The 17042-nt window shown below is 36.3% G+C and overlaps 1 protein-coding gene across 1 annotated transcript; it reads left to right on the top strand.

Moving 5' to 3' along the window:
• Positions 1 to 399: 399 nt before the first annotated feature.
• Positions 400 to 15908, top strand: LOC127983634 (DBH-like monooxygenase protein 1 homolog). Its single transcript, XM_052585830.1, has 12 exons — positions 400 to 870; positions 2242 to 2388; positions 2616 to 2783; positions 3232 to 3315; positions 7543 to 7722; positions 7803 to 7905; positions 8137 to 8303; positions 9086 to 9277; positions 10071 to 10130; positions 11621 to 11763; positions 14611 to 14779; positions 14949 to 15908. Exons 1-12 carry the CDS (start codon positions 601 to 603, stop codon positions 15111 to 15113), a joined length of 1848 nt encoding a protein of 615 aa, XP_052441790.1. The 5' UTR covers positions 400 to 600; the 3' UTR covers positions 15114 to 15908.
• The last annotated feature ends 1134 nt before the right edge of the window (positions 15909 to 17042 follow it).

Raw genomic sequence — 17042 nt, 5'->3', positions numbered from 1 at the left:
TCATCCAGGTAAGATGTTCTCATACTACAAATACACATGCTGACATCCTACTCATCTGAATTTTTTTTTTTTTTTAGTAGATTAGCTTAAGGCTACTTTTCACTTACTTATGAATACATTAATTAGGTTATTAATTGTTTTAATTAAAAGTGTATAACGGAACGAAATAAAGCTACTCAACGAAGCAGGTTCTAATCTAAATAACGTTTGGGTCCAAGTTAGTTACCAAAGTTCAACATTTTCTTCGCCTTGTACTTGAAAATAGATACATTTACACAGATTTAACAGTAGCGTATTGTAATCACGCCGCTGATGACTGTACGCCAACGTCTTGATAATAACGCGAGCGTTCTACTTTTGTCGCGTCGCGCTCGTAGACACGGTGTTCAGCTCTACATGTCTTTCCACATCAAAGCGAAATCACACAAGTTCCAACAGTTCAGCGGTGGGAGGCTGCCAGCGCTTGAAAGGATCCTTCGCTTCCAATGCACCAAAGCAAACAAACACTCTTGCCCTCGGAAGTTGCATATTTCCATAAACTGCTCTATGGATAAAAAGCGTCCTTGAGTCCAGTCGGCGTTGTTTGCGATTAAGCTCGAAATGTCTGAAAATCAGCCTCTTTGCGCTCTAGTTTTCCTAACTTCACTCTTCTGCTCGGCATGCTCACAGGGGACACGATTCGTTCATTCAGCTGCACTAGATGCGGATGGGAGATACAGCATTAAGTGGGGATTTGATGAATCCACGATAACTTTTGAAGTAGAAGTGGAAACGAGAGGATATATAGGATTCGGTTTGTCACCGACCGGTGCGATGTCCTCGTCCGATATCGTGATAGGTGGTGTGCTCAGCGGAAGTCCATATCTGCAGGTAAGTGTGCACACACCTTTGGGCTTGAATGCATCTTACATGCAACGCTGATCATACAGTTAGAAAACACTGACTCACAATTTAAAATCAGTCTGCTGCATTTGATCTCTGTACATGTCGAACTGGATTTATTAGTATTTCTGTTATACGTACTAAAATGATGACATTTGAGTCGTAATTAGTTGTTTGTTTGTTTGTTTTTCTAACAAAAAAAAAAGTTTTTGGAATGGATCTGTTTTGGTCAGTCTGTGTTATGGGTAGTCTGCTGTGGATCATCTTTTCTTCCATCCATTAAACTATATAACAATAATTGTAAGAATATATGAATGCATAAATAACGTTTCAGTCCCATGATGCCACTTTGCATTCATCAGTTCAGTTCAACAGCATTCACACTTCACAGGCAGAACTAAAGTTATATAATACACAACTTTTATATTAATTGCTCAACCTTTTCAATTAAACATACCCCAAAACATGAAAAATAATGAGCACTACTTTGGATCACAAAACAACTTTGCATAAATATTAGAAATTATCATTGTAATTATTATTACTTATTTTTGTGTGTCAATAAAGCAGAAATAAAATGCATATTCTGTATATTGTATATTATCAGAACATCTGTATTGGTAATGGTCACAAAAACTATATTGATTGTTGTTAGAATTTGTCATTTTTACTTGACTTCCATATTTAAATTTTTTACAGTAAATGGGAATCTTAAACATGCAATGTTCAAAGAGTTTCTTTTAAAATTATATTCAGGTTTTAAGAGTGTGTGGCCACTCTCCACTCTCACTTTCAAACATTTAAATCTACAGTGATAGCTTTTTGTGTCCTGAAATCTACTGCAATGAGATCATCCACTGACCCACTGACCTGACAACAATCAGCTGCCCTGTTGTGACCTGGATTTTATTCAGACAGTACTCACATAAACACTACTGTTTCAAATGCAGGCAGCCCAATATTTTACTACATCCACACTGCTGTATATTCTCAGCATATAATCTCCATCCAGCTGATGTATACAATAGTAGTTTATGATTAGATTTCAACACAGCACTATTCATCAGCATTGTGTAATGAAGGCTCATTTATATCAATACATTTCTGTTTTAGTTTTGTAAGCATGAGTCATGACGTCTTTTGTTCCGGAACATATTTTTAATGGTGTTTGAATGTATTGGAAACAAATGGGACATTTGCTAGTGCAGCTTAGCAAACATTTTGAGCAGGTTATCAAATGTGACCACACACACACATGCATTTACTCACATGATCCCAGTACTCCTCAAAAATAGCTTCTTTTCTGATTCAGACTCAAACCTGAGATGGGCTAACTTCGTTCCTCCTCACTCTGCTCAGGACTACTATACAGACTCAAACAGAAAGGTCCATAAAGATGCGCTGCAGAGCTACCAGCTGCTGTACGGCAGAGAGAATGACACGCATACTGTTCTGGCTTTTAGCAGAAACCTCCAGACCTGTGATGACAATGACCAAATCATTACGGTAGGTTTGACTGCATGCATCATTAAATCTGGAACCATCAGTGGCAGTGTCTGTAACCAGTTTTTTTTTTTTTTGGATCCATTGTTTGAAATCTTGGTTGCAATTTTAGCACATTGCCTTTTGTTCAGGGGAAATAATAGTACAGTATGGTGTTTTACTGAGGAGTTAAATAAACTCACTTCCACCAAAATGTTGTCTACAAGTACCCATAATCTGTCAATGCCCAGGGCAGTACAGTGAGAGTGATCTGGGCATTCCATGAGGAGGATGTGGGAATGTCAGGACCAGTCTACCATGGTACGAACAGAGGCAGAAAGAGTCTGCGATTACTCAACCCTGGAACCAGCTCCAGCATCCCAGCAGGAACAGCTTTCTTTGACCTTCAAAACGAAGAGGTGAGGAAAGTGCATTCAGCAGACTGCTGGAGCATTTGATGAGCTGGGAGTGACAGAGAACGGTTTAGCCCTAGGCAGTGTAATACCTAATGTTTCATCTATTTTTGCATGCTTAGGAATCAAAGTCCTTGTGGTTACATATGAATCCTTTTTACATAAAGACCCTTTTGCTTCCTGATTGGGTATTCTGAATGAAAACAAGGCCCCTTTTATGCTTGTGGGATACTGCCAAACACCAGATTTTATAAGAGTGTACATATTTACAACCGCATAACAAATACTCAGCATTGAATAGGAAAAAAACAGGAAATTGGATTAATAAAACGTCCATGCTCTCCAGTCCACAATGGAATACTTCTCCTTGTTGCCGTCTAACTGCTACATTTAACTGTTTTGTGACTGATGCAAATATTTTGTCTATAAATTTGTTAACGTGCAAATATTGTAGGTTCCTGTACCACATAAGGATACGACGTACTGGTGTCAGATCTTTAAATTTCCAGAGCTGAAGAAGAAGCATCATATAATCAGAGTGAGTATTACAATTCTTAACATTTTCAAGAATGCCCATCATAATCAAATCATAATGTTTTAAAACATTTAAATTCATTAAAGTCATGTTTTAAACCAGAGAAGATATACAGCGACTGTTATTCCAGAGATGCATGCTTAGGAAATTACAGGCTTACATAATGCCAATTAACGGCTCCCTGTTGTGAAGTACCTTCTGCTAGTTCAGTTCACTTCTTTTGTACTTACATTTATGGGCTTTCATGAAGTTTTAAATGGATTCCTGACAATTAAGTACTGTTATTAACTTATATGATCTTTACAAAATGTAAATGCCAAGAAAATCTAGATACGCTTGCAAGCTACAAAACAAACATAGTATGAAGCAGTTAAAGCTTCAGTCAAACTTCTTTTTTTTTAAATTAGCAACACTAAAATATATATTTTCTAGTACAATAACAATAACTTACACAACTATGTTGAAAACCTAACACAACAACTCAAATTAGTGAATCATCTTTGTGATTCACTAAAATAATATGTGAAGGAGGACCACTCTAAACAATTCACAAGAATTAATCTAACTTTACAATGCATCTGTCACATTTATGTTCTGCATATGTATGTTGTTTGACCTAGTTTCCTTTGTTCCTACTTTCCACCAACAGTTTATCTTAGTTACCAATTGATTTGATTAGTGTCTGCACCTGTTTTTTTATTGGTTTGTTTTATTATAAGCCCTGTGGTTTATACATGTAATTCACTAAAATGTATCAGATTTTTCCAACACTACATATGAGAGAGAGTTGACAGTTTGGGTGAAATGAATCATGAAAATAAAAAAAGAAGAAAATAAAAAACTACAATGTAAGACAGAGAGGATCCAAATCTGCGATCTTTACAGATTTAATTGGTGTCAGTGTGAATGCTGAACAGTTTTGGTTTAAGCATGAATTTCATGTTATTGATTAAGTAGTGTCACTATTTTTAGTTACTTTTGTTACTCTGTTGGATGCTATATTTTCTAAATAAAGCATAAATTAGATTCCTCATACATTATTTCATTTCAAAACATGGTATGTTTTACCTCATATTGGTTGTTTTTACATTGTTTATTTTGCTACAGCATCTTGTCACCTGCATCGGTTCAGATCTCTTTCTGTCTCTCTCTCTCCCTCGGCTTCTCTTTTTGTCTCACCTGCTTATTATTGTCTTTTGCAGCTGCTATTTGTAGATCAGACATGTTTCTGAAATTATACACTCTCACCCAGATGAAAGAGTCTTCTCGTAACTAAGCTTTTCAAGTTTTCTTAATTAGAGGCAGAATAGATACTTTAATCATATGATAAAATACTACAATTTAGCATCATCCTTTCAGGCTAATTTTTCACATGCACTAACCTTTAATTTAATTTAATTTTTGTAGTCACCAGTTCGTGCCCATGTAAAATTCAGCTGTGGAAAGCCAGGCATGCATTCATCGACATGAATTCATCACTATGGCTACAGCTCCACGTTTTTAGTGAAAACATAAGCGCTGCACATGCAGAAGTGAGCAGCTCACAGTATGAATGTAACCCATTTAGTTTGCTGCAGTGTTCAGTATCTAATGCACCGGAGACAAAGACTCTACAGTGAATAGACTTGTGCGTAGTCCGGGGGTTCACAAGATGATGAAACAAACAGACAAGTGCACACTGACACATTCTAACATTCACTAGATGCACTTTAATCGTGGCCTAAATATTGCTTGGGTACATTTAAATGGATCATGTTTGAGTTAGATATTACATCAAGCCTCCATTTAACCTTTCATTAACATCAGCTAGTGAATAATTATTGTGACCCCTCTTTGCCCTCTTTTCCTGTCCTCTCTACATACAGTAGCCTGGAATTCGGAAAGCTCCAGGCTGTGTTAGTCAGATGCCAACAGCTGCCCCATAACCACAGCAGTGTCTGGATGTTTCCTGCTCTGTTCCCACTCAGTTTCATGGAGCAGATGTTGAACTGTCAAACAGGAGTAGATTTTCCAGACACTGTGTTCTCACTGTCTCTATTCAGGCCATATTGTAACTGTCCTTATTCAATCAAAAACCTCATGCTGTGTGATGCCAGAAGAGGCTAGCTGGGTGTACTTTATACAGTATAGTGCTACTAAGATCCAAAATAAAGGGTACAATGGGGGGCATTGACATTTAAAAATTAAAATGACATTTAATTGAAATATAAAGACTTGTAAAAATGTGCTCTAATAATCATAATCATCATTTTCAGTGTACTTTATATGTTTAGGCATATTGCAGATTATTTACTAGGAATAAACGCATAAATCGGCTCATGCAAATACAGTACACATACACATACTTACAGTAAATTAGGTTTGTGCTTGTGGTAATTGTCACAAATGTTTTCACTTTTTTGGCTCTGTGATGAGCAATTTCCCAGAATGATGACATTTTTGAATGATTGCAAGCAATTTTAGTAACTTCTCAGTGAAAAGTGCACAAAATGTTGTTGCATCATTTAAAGCATCCATTTGAGTGACATTGATACAGCCTTGTGCATACAATCATACTGTTTGATGTATTACAGTGGTGGTTCCCAACCCTGGTCCTGGAGGCACCCCAACACTGCACATTTTGCATGTCTCATTAAGACCTGAAATGGGTGTGTTAGAGAAAGGAGACATGCAAAATGTGCAATGTTGGGGTGCCTCCAGGACCAGGGTTGGGAACCACTGTATTACAGTATAACAGTAGCATTATAAGGATGATAAGATGGATTTAGTTGGATGGATCAGAAATGTTGTTATTGGTTAGAAACAACAGAATGCTGCTACACAATCTACATGTTCACTAGATTTGGGGGCTTCAAAACAAAAGGGCTCCAAATGGTTAAAAAAAGAGGAGGTGGAAGGGAAATAAAGGAATGTTTGAATATTTATTTAGCCACTGTTTGGCCCTGGGTCCCACTCCTTCAGGCAGAGACCCCTGGAAGAGAAGGACACAGTTCACTCTGTTGGAAATGCTTTTATTTAGAATTCCAGTTTCCGACAGAAGAAGCCCACTGTGAGGAGAAAAATAATACTAAAATCCCCCACTTCCTTTTTCAGAGCTATCCAAGCTAGATTTAGCTCAACAATCCACACACACACACACACAGAGAGAGAGAGAGAGAGTTTTCTTTTAGAAGTTCAAAATAAAGTGGTTTAAAAAGATAACCTACATTTATCAAATCTGCATGGCTTATCCCTTTATCAAAGCTTGGAACAGTGTAGTGGAAAGTGTCCTTGTTGTAGATTCAAGAAATGAACTTCTCAGATTTGTTAAAGCAATACTTTCACTATATTATATATGCACTACGGTTCAAAAGTTTGTTGTTAGTAGGTTTATTTCAAGAAATTAATACTTTTAATAAGCAGGTCACATTAAATCAAAAGTGACTAAAAAGGCATTGTTATTAATTATGAAAAAAATCAGTTTTGCCATCAAAGAAAAACAAGTTAAAACAGATTACAAATAGAAATCTATTTTTTTATCTTAATAATTCAGAACCTTTGTACTGTATTTTTGATCAAATTGCACCATGGGTGAGTAAGACAATGTTACAAACTCCAAACTTTTGAGTGTTAATGTACATTAACTAAATATTAATCAGGGCTAGGTTAAATTCAGATTGTACTGTATGTAATAATTTGTTGTTGAACTAGAATTTGAATTTGAAAGACAATTTAGTGAATTTTGTGACAAAATATAAACGATTTGGATTAAATATTTCAGTTCATTCTCTGAAATGCATTAAAATTTGTAACACTTGTAACAAAATTCAACTAAATTTAGCCATGTATTAATATTGCATAAATAATTTTACCAAGTAGCAACACAAAATGTTAACCACATTGTTTGATATATTTATTGGCATTTATGATTCAACTTTCAGATTCCGTCTATAGCTACAGTATAATAATAAACAAATACAATAATAATACTGATACAATAATGCTATAATACTACTAATAATAATAAATAAATAATAACATTTATCAATTAGTCCTCAATAATAAAGGTTTCTATACTGCTAAGTTTACTATTTTACCTGTTTGATTTTAGTACCATTTTAATTCCTTCAAATTAACTTCTAACAATTCTGGATACTATCTTTGTTCAAATTCAGAAGTAGAATTGGATTCAATTCTGAGAGCGCACAGCGCGGCTATTCATATTCCTCTCTGCTTGTTGTAATTTTTTAGATAGAGCCAATGATTCAGAAGGGTCATGAGAATCTGGTTCATCACATTCTGCTCTACCAGTGTGACAGTGATCTAAACGAGAGTGAGATCAACAGAGGACATGAATGCTACCATCCAAATATGCCAGACTCCTTCTTCACCTGTGAAACTGTCCTGTTTGCTTGGGCTATTGGGGGAGAGGTGGTATTTCATAAGTTCATAATCATTCTAATAGTAAAAAGTTTCAGATATTGAATAGAAATTATTTTTATCCCTTGCAGGGCTTCACCTACCCTCCTCATGTTGGAATGTCTATAGGAACCTCAATAGACCCAGTCTATGTACAAATGGAGATTCATTTTGATAACCCATCTATACAAAGAGGTACTGTATGTCATGATACACTCACACACTGCACTAAGTGACATACGGCACGACTAAAGAACCTTACAGTTACAGTATTTCCTGTTAGTCTATTTTATGTATCTGTGAGTATCTGATAAGTAATCAGTATAGTCTCCATGGTGTATAACAGTGGTTTTCAGCTAATAACTAATGAGCTTTTCTGTAAGGTTTGAGTCGTCTGAGCTTCTCAGAGTTTTGCTCTCACCACAGGGATAGTGGACAGTTCAGGCCTGCGTTTGTACTACAGCCCCAGCCTGAGGCGCTATGATGCTGGGGTCATCGAGACAGGAGTGTGGGTCAGTCTCTACCACATGCTGCCCCCAGGCATGCAGGATTATATTACAGAAGGACACTGTACACAGGAGTGTCTCCAAGAGGTGGGGCCACACACACACACACACACACACACAAATGATTGTGGTTACACTCCATTTACTCTTTATAAAATCATATTTGAGACCTGCTCTGCTACTGAAACATTTGTAATCACTATGACAGAGTGCTTTAGAAAGAAATCAATACTCAGGATGCATTTAATTACAGTTAATTACAGTACATATTATTACAAATGACTATTTATGTAAATAAACTCTGTTTTAAAAGTCTCACCAAGACTGTATCTGTTTGATCAAAATAAAACAAAAACACTGTTATTATTTAATATTAGAACAGTTTAAAATAATAAAATGTTTTTCATATATTTAAAATGGCATTGATTTGTATAATGGCAAAGCTGAATTCTCTGCAGCCATTACTCAAGTTTTCAGTGTCACATGGTTTTTCAGAAATCATACTAATAGGCTGATTCGCTGCTGAAGTGACATTTCTTATTATTATCAATGTTTAAAACACATGGTCTCTTTAATACTGCAGAGGAAATGATGATACAGTTTTTCAGGATTTTTTATGACCACCATTTATGCATACTTGCTGAATAAAGATATTAATTGGTAGTGTATAAAAATAGTATGTGCGTGGTATTGTATAAAAATATAAATATTTGTATTGTTTTTTTTGTTTTTTAAATCCAATTTCAAGCAATAATTGTCTTCAGAAACATTTTTTTTTTACATTTGAATGCTATTGCAAGCTTCTCAAAGCCTAGATAAAAAAAAAAAAAAAACAAGAAGTATAACGTGTCTCTCTTCCTTCCTGTAAGTCATTAGACAGCGAGATGCCCAGTGGAATTCATGTGTTTGCAGTTCTGCTCCATGCTCACCTGGCTGGTCGAGCTATAAGAGCCAGACATTTCCGCCAGCAGGTCGAGCTCCAGCCACTAGCCTCAGACGATCAGTTTGATTTCAACTTCCAGGAGTTCCAGCCGCTCAGCCACGAGAGGACCATCCTGCCTGTCAGTCAGAGTCCATTTCAGCTTCATAATCTTTGTTGCTCCATCTGAGGGTGAAATTGATGTTGCAATAGTCATCAGATACAGTGAACCTCACAGTTCACTTTACCGATTTATGGAAAACCTAGAAATAGCAGGGAATTCTAGCCTTGAAAAAATAATGGATCAATCAAATGGTCAAAAGGTGTGGCTGACTGAGGAACAGAAACACAGTCTGTTCAGTATGTCTGAGTGATGTGTTCCTGGGTGTCAATATCATCTCACACATTTCCTTGTTAGAACTCCAGAAAACATGGGCTATTAAATTTAGACATGAGGGCTTTTATCCCTCACAGTCTCGTTTGGGTCAAATTAAATATGCTGTTTACTCTGAATAAAGATTGTTTTCAGGGCTCTTAGTTTATAGCTGAGGGATTGGTAGTGTTTTAGCAGTAAAGAATAGAGCAATTATCATTATCTGCTCCAGTGTCTCAGCCATAGCCAGACACTTTGTATTACCTAAGAGTGGTGTAATAACTCAGCATGTAAAGAGCACACACACTGTGCATCTGCAGGCCTGGTGTGTGTTTAAAAGTGCCCACAGGCCAGAGGTGACTCATGTGTGAGTTGTGACTTGTTATCCTTTTCTGTTGTGTAATAACAATCAGCAAGGTTTTAACAGTTTATACTCAAATGAGTTTGAGTGGCCTATTCTGTTTGGCAAGCACCCAACAGTGAGCATAATAGATAAACAAATGTCTTTTTGTAATTTGCTTTTAATATCTGTGTGTTAAGCGACATGTTTTTCTGTCACCAGGGGGATTCTCTAATCACTGAATGTAGATACAACACTAAAGGCAGAATGAACATGACCTGGGTAAGATTAAGGCTTCTAAAGCCATGTATTCTTTTACTAACAATTATATAGATTTGTGTCATATAGTTTAACTAGGTTTTCCTGTGAATTACACAAATTGTAGAGTTATTCATGATAGAAATCCTGGTTAACGGCAAGCTAAGCCAAACATAATAGAGCTGTTCAGTCATGATGTCTGATTTGTAGGCCATTCTATGACCTATTATATTACATATTATATTCCATTATATTACAAGATGTAATATAATTCTCAGATGTCCCTAGAATGTGATGGTGAATTCTCAGCTTAAAATACCCCACAGATCATTTATAATAAAGCAGAAAAAGGCTGTTTTCGAGCATGTATCTTTAAATGCAAATGAGCTGCTGCTCCCCTCCCCCTTTTCCAGAATAGGGCTGACTTTACAGTGCATAATTCACTGTCTTGCTGTCAAATACACACAAGTTTATGTTAAAAACACACAAGTTACAAAAACACTGTCGGTTATGTCTGTCAAAGTAGACAGCTGGGAAAGAAATCGCATGTTTATGTAAGATCTGTCTATTAAGTCTGAGCCGTGTAATACAGTACATATACTGCTGTCTAGGCATAAATATGACCCACAAACAGTAAAATGTATGGGGATTAAAAAGAAGGACCGGGTGGATTTTTATCATTATAGTGTGGATGTGTACAAACACTGTCAACACACATTTATGTTCAAACAACATGTAAAAGTAAATTTTGCATATTAGGTGTCCATTAATGTCCAGACATACAGCTTTGGAACAACATTTCAAGACAGAATTTTAATTTTTGCGGTGTATTATCCCTTTAAATTAAAAATTATCTCAAATATGAATTGTTAACCTCTAATGTCTTTTAAAAATGTAAGTTGCTAATAAGAATATAAGGCTGTAAGGCTGGCCGTTTACATGTTTGACAAATTGCTCAACCATTATAGTTCAAATGTAGTGTATTATCTTGCTAGAAACAAAAACATTTGAAAACAAAAGTATGATATTAATGAAAGATTCTAAAAACTATTCAGAAGGAACACACTGCACGACAATGCAAATCCTTTTAGACATTTTAGGACTACAAACTGAACAGCTCTATTAGAAAAATGCCTTTGAATCTTTTTTTCTCTAGCCAGTCTTTTGGCTAAACAATGTGTCTGCAAACCGCTGCAGGTCTCTGGAGATGGATCCAGCTGCTGACGTTTTCCCATACACATGCAGCCAGTGAGCTGCACTCCTGATAGGCTGAGCTGCTTTTTCTCTGTAGATTGTCCACAATCCATAAATATCAGGGCCAAATCACTGGTGTTTTGGATTCATATTAGAGAGATCAAGATATATTTGCTGCTTTATGCATGTCAGTTCAGCTTTGCTCAGTACTGGGCATAATTTATCACAGGCCTCTGACTGCAACAGTGATTCAGATGCATTATGTCAGTGTAGTATTTCTAGGCTTTGACCCTAAAAATGTGGATTTCTTTTTTCTACAGGGAGGTCTTAGTACACGGGATGAGATGTGTTTGTCATATCTGCTGTACTACCCCAGGGTCAACCTAGCCAGGTGTGAAAGTTTACCAGAAATCACTGGCCAGCTTAAATTCATTGGGGTCAAAGAGATCCAGGAGCCTGTTACGTAAGTCTGAGAAACCACTTCAGTGAACGCTTTCTTTGTTAGTGGCAAATACTCATATTAGCTTCATGATGAATATCTACTGTACATGGTGCTGTAGTATGATTTCATTTTATCTCATTATTATGAACGTCCCTGTATATACCCAATTTTAAATTATGTTCATGTTAAATGTACTGTAAGTGATTTAATGCAACGTTAGTCCAAAAATAGCCCAATGACTGTATTAAGCATCCTGAAATATCAGATATGTCCCTGTGCCCGAGACTCTGTAAACTGTAAAAATTAGATTTTTTTGTTTATCAAAACAAAGGACTCACACATGTGCCTTTTTTGCTCTAATTTGTTGATCCACAAGGTGGCAACACTTTCCCAGGCTATTGTTTTACAGTCTTAAAAAAGAAAAAAGTGAGATGGAATGACAACAACAAGCTATATCTAATGGAGACTGCAACAACAATAGATTTAGGTTAGAATAACTGCAGAATAACTTTAGGTTAAATGGGTACAAAGGCAGTTTTATTGGTCATAACTTCTGGAGAGAAATAATGCAGACACTGGACAAAGATTCAGTTTTTCTAGCATGCAAATAGAGTTTGCGTTCGAATGGAATGTTTTGAAACTTTGAAACTACTTCGAAAAGCCTCTCCATTCCACTGTGAAGCCTCAAGTATACTTGTGTTTTTAATGTTCACCACTAGAGAGTATGCTTACAATGTGTGTGATGTGAATTTCGTCACCATCACAGTACACACGTGGTCCAACTTTTGAGTCTAGTAAACCATAAAGCTATTTGTGCTGCAAACGAGTTTGTTTAATATTATGATGATAAATGAAAATAATAAAACAAATACTGTTTGTAGTTTCAAGCCGCATAACGGACTTTAGTCTAAGTTCCAGAACAGCTAACATCACTTACAAAGAAGAGAACTGTGGGAAAAGGCAAACACTGTGGGAAAAACAGAAACAATGAGAGAAGAAAAACAATGGAAAGAAAGTTCAAGTACGAAAAGTTCATTTAAATGAAACAAACTTTAGACAATACTGTGAAATGGGAGACCTTCCGATGACAGCCTAGTTCACATAAAGCCGGCGTCACAATCTAATAGCTTAACAGCGATTGATTGATTGATGGCTCACTGGATGATTAGCTGATCAAATGAGGATAAATGTTTTCACTTATCCAAGTGTTCTGCTTGTCATGTCAGCACAAGAGCTTTGCAAGAAGATGTGCCATCTTGCTCTCATCAGAAAGTACAAATTGTTTATCCGACCCACAGCAACATCTGGAATGGTCATTGTTAAATGTGTTTGTAAAAAAGAAAGACACTCTGAAACCGCAAGCCACAAGGCCTTCAGACACATGGGACCAAATCATGTTCATCCTTCTTGTAGTTTGAGATAAAACTAAATAAATCCATCAGTCTTAGAGAGTTCTCTCCTTTCACATGTGTCTGGAATTTCCGTTGTGCTAAACATGACATCTGTGGTCATTATAACACCGCTGTTGTATATTCCATTATGTTAGCAACACATTCAAGCATGGTGGTTCTACAACAGTCATCTAGAAAGAAAAATACGTCTTGGCTAGTTTTAGACAGAACTAGCTCTTTGAGATGTTATCACAGCCACAGTGTAAATCTAAAGATATATAAGATATTTTCATGTCTCAAGTCAAGCAGCTGCGACTCACCGGATCTGTGGGCGTCTGCTGAGCTGCTGATGTTTTGTACAGATTCCTTTCACTGCTTTGTATGGAGAAAGAGAGATGTGTGGTTTGTTATGTCCGCACATGTTTGTTTGTGATTTTGCGTGTGAGCGGGCGAATGTGTGTGTTTTGGATGGACGTGGGTGTGTGTGTACGTCTATAAACGAGGAACATCTGAAGTGCCCTGCTGGTGGAGTGTGTTTATTTGACCCTGAGGCTCAGAGCAGTATTGTGCTCAGATGCTGGAATAGGGGGGATTATAAGAGGACAGATCTGGCAACTCTTAATAGATTTCGTTTCAAAGCTCTGCCTCAAGCGCCCCCTGTCTGTAGATCACCTCATATACTCACACACACACATAAAGCTCATTTAGCATATATAGTTGCCTCAGAAGTTTCTTTGATCAGTCATTCAATTAATGACACTCAAACCATCATATATGTTGTGGGGAATGCATTTAAATGGTACCAAATAATTTGTAATATTTCAATTAACTTTTTTTCTTTTACTTTTACAGATTAAGTGTAAGTTATCAAAGTATCAGAAAAAATAGAAAGATTAATTATAACCATTATTTACTATTGCAGATTATTTAATCATTTACAATAAAAAAAATGTAAACTTCTAAAAAGTATCTTGAATGTACTTACCTAAATCAATGTGAACTACAGTATTATATTTGTTTTAATATGTATAGACGAGCATAACCTGTGTGACTTTCTTCTATAAAACACAATTTGTGCTGGTCCACATGCAATCAATGTAACTGTGCGTAAAAATGGAAGCTTCCAGTATACAAAAGTATCTGAAAAATATCATAAAAGTGGTTCAGAGTGTCCATTAAAATCTGAGTAAATCATTATTAATTTTAACAGATCTATTTAAAACACTTCTTTCATGAACAAATCAATAAGACAGATAGATCTTTTAGTAAGAAAAAAAGTTCATTTCTATTATTTGAATTCAAAATAGTAATATGGACAGATGTGTCTCTGAATTTAAAATAACTATATAAACACATTTTGTGGTATATTTCAGGTGCTTTGCAAACTCTAGTATAGAAAACTCAAAATCTATCACTTTGCAAGTAAGGTTCTGATATTAAGTAAATGTATCAAATTATATATTTTTTCCCTTTGAAGAACTTGGCCCTTTGTGATTAAGAGTCCTAAGAAATACAGCAACCTCTCCTTCACGGAAGCCATGGATAAATACAAGTGGACAAGAAAGAGAGGGAAAGCATTCAATGACATCGTACGCAAACTCCCCATGAACGTTCGCTGCTCCAAGATCGGCAAGGATGAGTGGTCGGTGAGGGATTCTGATCTGTACCATATTCTTTTATTTTCTATATATGCATAGGCGAATAAACACATTTTTGGTGAGCACGACAGACTTCTTACTGACCCCAAGTTTATGAACTTATGTAGCTTATCCACATCAGAAAGCTGATAAAAGTTGTTCTTTCTGTATCTATTAGATTCAAGGGGTGATCATCTCTCCTCCAGAGCTGAAGTCAGAGCAGACGTCGACTGCTGTCGTGGCCTGTAGCAATGTCTCAGAATGTCTTCAGTGTGGACGCTCCCTCGCTCTGCTTCTCACTGCATGTCTCTTGCTCATTCTACAGACCTGCTTATACCTCTAATGTCTAAACATATACATAGAGCAGGTTCCCATCAGGCCTAGTGTTTCCCAGAAACAGTGATGCTCAAGATTTACATCACTCTTACTTAGCCTAAATCAAGTTTATCACTAACACTGATCACAAGTGTGCTGTATTCATGTAGGATGTAGGCATCATGCATGCCTGACATGAGATATCCTTGGTTAGCAGATACTGCGGTCTTGACAGCCTCTCTAACAAATGCCTCACCATAGTTGTAAATCTTAATAATCTCACCACATGTTTGAAATAGGCTGTCACACTCCAGTAAACCACAACTTGTGTCTTGTGGGTTAAAGGGATAGTCCACCCAAAAATTAACATTTTGTCATCATTTTACTCATTTTCATGTCATTCCAGTTCAGTATGACACTCTTCTGTGGAACACACACAAAAAATTTTATTAGTGTTTATTTTTGTGTTTTCATTTAAAGTCAATGAGTTCCACTGTTGTGTTGTACCCCATTGACTTTCATTGTAAGGACAAAAACAGTCAAAACGTCTTTATGAGCACTGTCATGCGGGCTTCCTCAGAAGTGGTGTCAGTTTTAACTCTAACTTTTTTTACTTTTATTAAAAGTAAAAAAAAAAGTGAAAAATGCTTTTAAAATGTCTAACACATGCAAATGCATTCAGTCCAGAGCTCTGCGAACTGTGTTCCTCTCATTATAAGCTAAATGTGTGTTTCATAAAGGAATGCTGGCATTATATTCTAAACCATTGCATTTTATATGCTGTCTATGTCTTTTTAAGCAATAAATGTTTATTTCTTGTAAATATTTAGAGACTTATTACTGTATTTGTAGCTGGAGTTTTTAATGAAAAGAGTAATGGCATTTTATATTACACATAGTGTATATGTTAGGTAAACATGTTTATTGTGTTTTCTTTGCATTATTTAATTTAGTTTACGTGCTTGTTTGCTTTTAAGGTTTAGCTCATCCGAAAATGAAAATTATTCTTTCATATAATAGAAATAGAATTCATAAAATGTCTTAAACAGGCTCTTCTTCAAGACTAGAACTAGTTAGGCTGTATTTTAAAGTTAAAGTGGAGATCAAAATCAGAGAACAACCTACAATTTGCTAAATGTCATAGTCTGAAGTTATCCTAACAGGTGCAGAAGGACATAAATTAACTGTATTCTGAAGCACAGTATAAAACAATTTAATTAAATATGTTAAAAAGAACTCATCAAAATAAGAGAACACTTGCAGATACCTACAAATTACTGGTGTTAATCTAGCACCTGTTGCAAATTTCCTTAATCATGACAAACCCTTTAGCATTTCTCTAATTTCCACTGAGATTAAGATGATGGGCCATGGTGACAGACATCCTGCACCAGGAGGTGGTCCAGACTCCAGATTCCTCAAATAATGCAGGTTTACATTGATGCTAATTCATTTAAGTTCACCATTAAGGCATGGCACAAAAGATGAATGAGAAGACAACAGAATTTGGAGGATCTCAATTTAGAACTGGTTCAACACTGCAGCTGGAATTGCTTGCCTATTTCGCAGTGACCAAGCCTTTGCTAAGGAGCATGTTGTTTGGAGATTAGTGATGAGGGCAAGTTTAATTAATTTGGATCTGATGGGAAATATTATGTTTGTCGTCAAACTGGGGAAAGACTGAAGCCGAAGTGCATAATCTGTGAAGAAGGAAAGGAAATTGGGAGATGTTTTCTTCAGCAGGAGTTGGGTCTCTTCGTGTCATCTACACATTCATGTCAGGGTGAATGCAAATGTTTATCAGAAACTCTTTCAGAAACATGCAGTTCCTTCGCTGTAAGCATTTCCCAATCAGCCAGCAATTATCATGTGAGACAATATTACTGTCACGCTGCAGAATGGGTAAAGCAGTTCCTTGAAGCCGAAAACACTGAAATGGTAGGGCCAGTATCCTGAT

The sequence above is a fragment of the Carassius gibelio genome, chromosome B20, assembly GCF_023724105.1.
Source record: "Carassius gibelio isolate Cgi1373 ecotype wild population from Czech Republic chromosome B20, carGib1.2-hapl.c, whole genome shotgun sequence".
NCBI lineage: Eukaryota > Metazoa > Chordata > Actinopteri > Cypriniformes > Cyprinidae > Carassius > Carassius gibelio.
Note: the sequence above shows the minus strand (reverse complement) of the source record. Positions and strands in the feature narration are given on the sequence as shown.

Excerpts from the sequence above, each read along its gene's own strand:
- LOC127983634 (XM_052585830.1), top strand. The coding sequence starts at position 601 with ATGTCTGAAAATCAGCCTCTTTGCGCTCTAGTTTTCCTAACTTCACTC. Across the intron at positions 7,723-7,802 it reads CTTGGGCTATTGGGGGAGAG|GGCTTCACCTACCCTCCTCA; the intron begins GTGGTATTTCAT and ends TATCCCTTGCAG. Across the intron at positions 8,304-9,085 it reads CACAGGAGTGTCTCCAAGAG|TCATTAGACAGCGAGATGCC; the intron begins GTGGGGCCACAC and ends CCTTCCTGTAAG.